Source organism: Elgaria multicarinata, chromosome 9 (assembly GCF_023053635.1).
Source record: "Elgaria multicarinata webbii isolate HBS135686 ecotype San Diego chromosome 9, rElgMul1.1.pri, whole genome shotgun sequence".
In the NCBI taxonomy this organism is placed as follows: Eukaryota; Metazoa; Chordata; class Lepidosauria; order Squamata; family Anguidae; genus Elgaria; species Elgaria multicarinata.
In genome coordinates, this window is record NC_086179.1 from 99,348,860 (window position 1) to 99,356,516 (window position 7,657).

Genomic DNA, 7,657 nt, shown 5'->3' on the forward strand with positions numbered 1-7,657 from the left:
TGTTTCAGGCATGCAGTTATAAAATAGACAGTATCAAAGTCAAACATGCTATATTAAATTCTATTGTGCTATCTTGCAACAAAGGAGCTAAAAAGGTTTGCATCCAGTTCTGGAGAAAGGGAAAAAGTACAATGAAACTATCTGCATTTAAGAAACCTTAGCAGCATTGCAGATGTTCTGTCTCTCCCCACACCTCCATAGAATCATTCTTTAAGAGTGTTATACAGCAAAAAACAAAAAGACCTGGCATATTTTTATAAGGTGCTGTGTGTGGATCTGTAGATCAGAACTACAAAACCTTTCACAAAGGAAGGAAATACATATATGTCAGTCTAAAGAATGGCAAATATTTACTGCACATTACTGCTGAATATTGTTTGGATGCATTTTTTTGGATGCATTGTGCAGTTTGTTTTTTGTAGAAACTTTTCCTGGAATTCATGCAGATTTTAAATATTTGTAAGAGTCCTCTTGAGATGATTTTTAAATTAAACAACTGAAAGTAATGGGAAAAAATGTCTAGGGCAAGAAGCATACCAATTTGTATTTATAACTAGGCTAATCCAAAGAGTTATAATTAACCATTCATACCAATTGAAAAATACTCTTAAAAAAACAAAAACAAAATTGTGAATATCTTTCATGGATCCTGAAAGCTTCTTGAATCGCTGAGCAAAAATTCGCAATGCAACAACGCATTTACGAGGTAAAGCATTCAAAGACTATTCATAAAGCATCTACAAAGTGTGACTGCCAGTCACTTAAAAGTCTTCAAGCTGCCAGTGTTTTTCTTTTCTACATGTTTTTACACATCAGTCAGCAGCTTGCTTTTATTAACACAGTTTTGGTTGGCTATGGTGTAGTTGCCAGTTCTGAGGTTAGCCTCTCTAAAATTGTCTATGCTATTATTCATATCCTCTTCAATTTCCATGTACTCAGATTTGCTGATTGTGGAGGAGCTACGGCGACTCAGATCACTGTCAGATGCTAAATTAGGAGAGCTAACTTTCAGTAACTGAGCCTGTTCTTCCCCTTCTGTTTCTCGGTGGTAGAAGTAGTTGAAGTTGGACACAATGACAGGTACAGGCAGGGCAATTGTCAGCACACCAGCAATGGCACACAAGGAGCCCACGATTTTGCCTCCAATTGTCACAGGGTACATGTCACCATATCCTACAGTGGTCATGGATACCACTGCCCACCAGAAAGCATCAGGGATGCTGTCGAAATAAGTTTCAGGTTCTTCAGCTTCAGCAAAATACACCGCGCTGGAGAACAAAATCACCCCAATGAAGAGGAAAAAGATTAGTAAGCCTAACTCCCTCATGCTTGCTTTGAGGGTCTGTCCCAGAATCTGGAGGCCCTTAGAATGTCTGGAGAGTTTGAAGATTCTAAAGACTCTTACCAGTCTGATGACTCTCAGGATAGCCAGGGAGGTGGCCTGCTCCCCCTTTTGAGGCCCCTCCTGCTCAGCCATCTCTGTACCAAGAGTGATGAAGTAAGGAATGATGGCCACTATGTCAATGAAGTTCATGATGTTCTTGAAGAACTCAGCTTTGCTGGGACAGGCAAAAAAGCGCACCACCAATTCAAAAGAAAACCAAATGATGCATAGGGTCTCCACAATGAAGAAGGGATCGGTAAAGATATTGGACTTGTAAAACATGGTGGAGTTGTCGCTGCGGTTTTGGGGACCTGTAAAGTCCCGTTCCTGGTCTTTCAATGCTGGCAACGTTTCCAGACAAAAGATCACAATGGAGATTAAAATCACCATGACAGAGACTATTGCAATGACTCGGGCTGGCCCAGAGCTCTCAGGATATTCAAAGAGAAGCCATACTTGCCGCTGATATTCCCTCTCAGGCAGGGGCCTCTCCTCCTCTTTGATGAACCCTTCATCTTCTCGGAATTTCTCCATGGCCTCCTCTCCCAGTTCATAGAACTTGATCTCCTCAGAGAACATGTCCAAGGGCACATTAACTGGCCTGCGAAGCCGCCCTCCAGACTGGTAGTAGTAGAGGATGGCATCAAAGCTGGGCCGGTTCCGATCAAAGAAATATTCATTCCTCAGTGGGTCAAAGTACCGCATGCGCTTCTTTGGGTTGCCCAGCAATGTGTTGGGAAATTGGGCAAGAGTTTTCAGCTGGGTCTCAAATCGAAGGCCAGCAATGTTGATCACAACCCTCTCACAGCATTCATGGTCGTCGTGAGCAGCAGGCCGATAGCTGTCCTGAGGGTGGCCTGGCAAAGCAGACGTTTCATCCACGTTGTCCCCAGCCATCACAGTCATGGTAGAAAAAAGGGTGGGAGGAACAGAAAGACTAGAAGGCTTAAGGAGATGTTGAAGGAAAGGAGTTCCAAAATAAGCCCCCAGAAGTGAACCTCAGAGGAGAGGGCTTCTGGATTTAGACACAGAATTACAGCATGTGTGCAAAGGTCAGAGGAGATGCCTGGTATGGACAGCTTTAAGGGCAGGAAATCAAAGGATTGAGAATGGATACCAAGGCTGGGAAACTCAAGGATAAAGGAAGGGGGTTGGGTTGGAGGGTGCCCAGGCTGGAGAAAGGAAGGGATATAGGATGCTGGTCATTTGGGAGAAAGGGCACAAGTAACAAACGAAGACAAAGGGATGGCTAGGGTGTCTTAGCACACATCCAAAACACTGAGCCTATGATCCATAATGATCCGATCCCCTTCTTAGCCGTTTCCTTCAATCTTTTAATGCAGCTCCTGTGCCTTTTTCCAGGTTGTGACCATGCTGCTGCTGCTGCTGCTGCTGCTGCTGTTGTATTGCGGCTACAGTCACACACTTTCCCTCAGTAAAATAAATAAATAAATATGGTGACTAGGACGAGATTGCTTGAAATGCAGACTCAGCAATATCCACCGACTTCCCACTTGCTCTGGACAGGCCCCTTCCTTTTTATTTATTTATTTTGTAAGGAATAAAGCTCACTTCGGGGGCAGCGGGTAGATACTGTAAAGGGATAAGAAGTATATTCATAAAAAGCCTCTCTCTCTCTCTCTCTCTCTCTCTCTCTACACACACACAGCGCAAACTACAAAAAAATATAATCATACATTCTATTCCAGCGATGTTAAATATCATGCAATTCTTGCCAAAATGCAACTCAACTTCTAAGAATCCACTAAAGTAAATTAAACATACCTGATGTTTTTTAAAAAAAACCACAAAAACTTAGTGCCTCAATGAAGTCCCATATCTCTGCTCATCATAACTTCTCAATCTTCTCTTAACGGAAACTTTCTTAGTTTCACAAACAACTTTGCCTTACAGCTCCGACAGTATACATATTTCCCCTGACATCCCAATGAGTTCAATGGGTCTGAAGTACATGTAATTACGCATAGCAGTATCAGCCTTCTAGTTCATGCACGGGCAAATAGATGGGACAGGATACTGTGGGCTTTCTTAAAAGAAGCAAAATCCGGGGATAAAAATAGGTTTAAAGTTCTTGAAGAGGGGGCGTTTATTCTCTAGAACGGGGGTGGGGGATAGAGCGGAAAAGAAAGGCATTTGGAACTAACTATGGAAGCTACACATGCGTCCTTTACTTACACACACACACACACACACCAATTTCCAAACGTGCCTAGCGATAGACAAACGACTTTGAGAAAGAGTTTTCCCTACCTGCTGCGGTGCGGGCCGCTTCCTGCAGCAGCGATCAACAGCAAGACCCGGCCGGAATGCGTCAAGGCAGCAGCAGCAGCGGCAGCAGCATCCAAAGCGCCGCGGCAAAACCTCACCCGCCGCCGCTGCCGCCACCGCCTGCGCCCCTCTCAATAATAATAATAATAATAATAATAATAATAATAATAATAATGATGATGATGATGATGATGATGATGATATACCGATCGCTTTACAGGGCTGCCTGCGAGATGCTGAAATATTCATACAGCACCAGCTTTTGGCCGCACTGAGAAGTCTGGGAGTTAATTAGACGAAGGGGGAGCGAGGAGGAGGAGGTGCAGGGGCTGCGCGTGTGCGCGCGCGCGGCTTCTAAGCGTCCAGCCCGCGATGGCAGCAGCGGGGGACGGGGCTGCCCGCAGCCTTTGCGGACTGCGCTCTTCGGCCTCCGGCTGCGCGTCTTCCTTAAGGTCGGCTCAGGCAGAAAGCGGCCAAGGCGCTGCCCCGCTGCTGCCCCTCGATTGCCCGGGAGCTGATCTGGCTGGCGGGGAGGCGGCGGCGGTGGTGCCTGCAGGGCGCGCGGAACCCAGGCCAGGAGGCGGCGGTGGCGGCGGCTGAAGACGTGAATCCGCGTCGGCAGCCGAGGCGAGCCATCTCTTGACTGCGCTGCAGTCTCAGCAGAAACCCGAGAGCGCTTTGGTGCAGCCAAGGCGTTGCGGCGGGGCGGGGGGCGGAGGAAGCGCGAGGAGGGCCGCGCCGCGCCGCGCCTGCTCCCCGCCGCCCTATGCCCGGGCCCTTCCCGCAGCCGCGGCTCACGAGCCGGCCGAGGCCCTTGGCCGTGAGGGCCTCGGGAGGCGCGCCCGCACCCCCGGCCGCCGCGGCCCCTTCGCTAGGATTTAGCCTTGCCAAGCGGCGCGATCCCAACCCGACGCAATGCAGGCAGCTCGCGAGGCACGTCGCGGGGCCAAGCGGAGCCGGGCCAGCCTTCGCGCCCGCGCCCCCTGCCCAAGCCCAGAGGCCGCCCTCCCCCGAGCTGAAGCCCCCGTCACCTACAGCTGCCCTTCGCCAGGAAGGGGAGACGCGCCAAGCGCCGGGCTTCGCTTCCGCCGCTGCGCGCCGCCAACGCTTGGCAACCGCGGCGCTCGGCGCGGCGCGCTTCCTCGGGAGTAAGTCACGTTAAACAAACTGGGCAAGACGGGGCGGGCAACCGGCGCCTTACTTCGCCAGAGCTTTCAGAATGGCGCGCTGGCTCGACCTTCCCAGTTTGGGTGTTTGTCTTTCTTAAGCGTGGAGCGGAGAGGCAGATGGGGGGAACCTGCGGCGATCGCCCCCCCCCCCGGGCGCATGTACTTGGGAATAACATCCCGCAGATTTCAATGGAATTTCCTGCCAATTATTGTGGGGTTGCAAGCCAGTAACTGCTCTTGGGTTAATTCTATGTGGTCGGTCGTCATTCGGTCTATTCAAACGACATTTATTATTTCCTTTAAAACCCTGACCTCCCCACTCGTTCCTTCCTTCTCTCGCAATTAAGAGACCCACCATCCAACAAGCGCTCACTAATCGGGTTTGTTCGAACTACGGTGGTCTCTTAATACGGACCATCAGGACATGTAGGTTAGCGGAGCATTAAGGCAATCTGCCATCCAAAGAAAAAGATGGGGCATGTACTCCACTTCTGCTGTCTTTCTTTCCAACCACTCCCTAGGACGGTAGTTTAAGCAGGGCAGAAAAATCTGCAGAGGGCTGCAGGGAAACCCCTCCCTCCGTGCTCCCTCGTCCCTCCCTCCACAGCAGCAAGCATGGGCTGGCAAATATGGATGCACCTGCAGAGAACTGGTGCAGCTCCCAATCCCCCTCCCCCCTCCTGCAAGGAGTTGCAGCAATTGTTATATAGGGAGTGATGATATAGGAATGCATGTGTTCTGTATGCTGCTGTAGTGCTCTGCCAGAAGCATTGCAGCTCGATCAGATTTTGTCATCTCGGCCAATATTGACCACAGACCTGATCTAAACTTGGGGTCATCAAACTAATTCTCCCCCACCCAACGACCACCCCGAATTGAGGTCATCATCTTCCAACCTCAGACAAACATTTGTAACCACGTGCTGGCTAATAGACCTCTCCACTCCCTAAGGGGCCGCAGTTGTAGATATTTTGGAATGGGTAGGTGGAGGAAGCACTTTACAGAGGAATTTTCCCCTTTCAGATTGTTCTGTCATTCCACTGGGCAAAAAAGAAAACTCCTGTTTCGTCTAGTGAATCTGTGGTGCAGTTTGCTCCCAAGTGTAACTGTAAAAGGAAGGCCACAGTAGTGATAGTCATCTCATGGGGGTGATCTATAGCAGCCCCATCCATTAACATCTTTTGAACAACCTGCCTGAGTGGAAGCTCCATCACACCAGGGGTTAACACGCTGCCTACCTTGCTTCTCCACACATAGAATCATAGAATATCAGAGTTGGAAGGGGCCTACAAGGCCATCTAGTCCAACCCCCTGCTCAATGCAGGAATCCACCCTAAAGCATCCCTGACACATGTTTTCCTTCCTCAACGTACTTCCTCTTTTGTACCCAACAAACAATAGGCCCATTGAGTCTGCTGTTCTAATGGCGCTGTTTCTCCTGCACACAGCAGGAGAGAGCAGCAATTCCTGGTTTAAAAAAACTTCGGACTTAATGAGGGGTGTGTGTTTTTGTCATGCGAGGAAGGCCAGAAGGGGCAGAAGGCGTGCAGGAGGCAGACAACATTAGGGGAGGGACCTGAGCAAACTCTGTGAGTGCCCAGTAATGAGCGTGCAATAAAACGCTATCAGATAGAGCTTTGGGTCTGGGCAGCACCATTTTCTGGTCCCTGTGGGGGACCAGAACATGAAAAATCAAGCTTGTTGTTTGGGAGTGTTCCTGGACCCAGCTTTGCTCCTGGAGGACGATGTGGTGACTGTGGCTTTTTCGCAGGTTAGGCTGTGCTTGCTTCTAGATAAAGAGGACTTAGCCAGAGTCATGCATGTCAGTTACAGCAAGGTTGGATTATTCTGTTGTGCTTTATTTGGAGCTACCTTCAGAAACATCCACTCCTATAGAATATTGTGATTATACTTTTGACCAGGGCCTGTTATCATGTTATTAATTATTATTATTATTATTATTATTATTATTATTTATTTATTTATATAGCACCATCAGTGTACATGGTGCTGTACAGAGTAAAACAGTAAATAGCAAGACTCTGCCACATAGGCTTACAATCTAATAAAATCATAGTGGGTCCATTGTTACATCAGTTTCACTAGCTCCTTGTCAGTTTCCAAGCCCAGGTCAAACTGCAGGTTATTACATTTACAGCCTAAACAGTTGAGGACCAGAAAAGATTGTGTGGAAGGAAATGAGCCTTCAGGCTCCTGTATGTTTTTAATTGGGATGACTGTCTCATGCACTGTCTTCCCCATTTAAATCACAGCACGGACAGCCTGCCAATCAGTTGTTTGATGATGGGCTGTTTGGAGCATGATTGTAATGGGGAAGAGGGTATATAGAATCACAGAGTTAGAAGGGACCTCAGAGATAATCTAACTCATCTCCCGCTCAGTGCAGGGTGTAGCTACAGCATCCCTGATCCATGGCCACACAGCCTCTGCTTAAATACCTCCTGCAAAGCAGAACCTACCATCTCCTGCGGTAATCAGTTCCACTCCTGAAACATCTCCCTATAAAGAGGTTCCCCCCTCTAATGTTTAGCCGAAATCTGCTTCCCTGCAGTTTCCACCCATTAGTTCTAGTTCTGCCCTTGGGAGTGTAAAGGAAGCACACCCCAGCAAGCTGGTTTTTCCACTGGATTTTGCACAGATCCCCAGAATAAACACACACAGCTCCCAACTTGGAGGTTTAAGACCAAATTTTATTTCAGGATAAGTGGTAGGTTACATGGGATTAGCATACTAAAACTATAAAACGTGCATATATAAGAACCCAGAAAAAGCAAGAGAAAAACTAAGTTACAAT

General features: G+C 48.2%; 1 protein-coding gene across 1 annotated transcript; it reads right to left on the reverse strand.

Annotated features, from left to right (window-relative positions):
• Positions 1-665: 665 nt before the first annotated feature.
• On the reverse strand, positions 666-2,292 carry LOC134403335 (potassium voltage-gated channel subfamily A member 1). The gene has a single exon (XM_063133426.1). The coding sequence runs from the start codon at positions 2,288-2,290 to the stop codon at positions 806-808; it is 1,485 nt and encodes a 494-aa protein (XP_062989496.1). The 5' UTR covers positions 2,291-2,292; the 3' UTR covers positions 666-805.
• Between the last annotated feature and the right edge of the window lie 5,365 nt (positions 2,293-7,657).

What these genes read in the sequence shown, in the direction of transcription:
- LOC134403335 (XM_063133426.1), bottom strand. Translation starts at nt 2,290, where the DNA reads ATGACTGTGATGGCTGGGGACAACGTGGATGAAACGTCTGCTTTGCCA.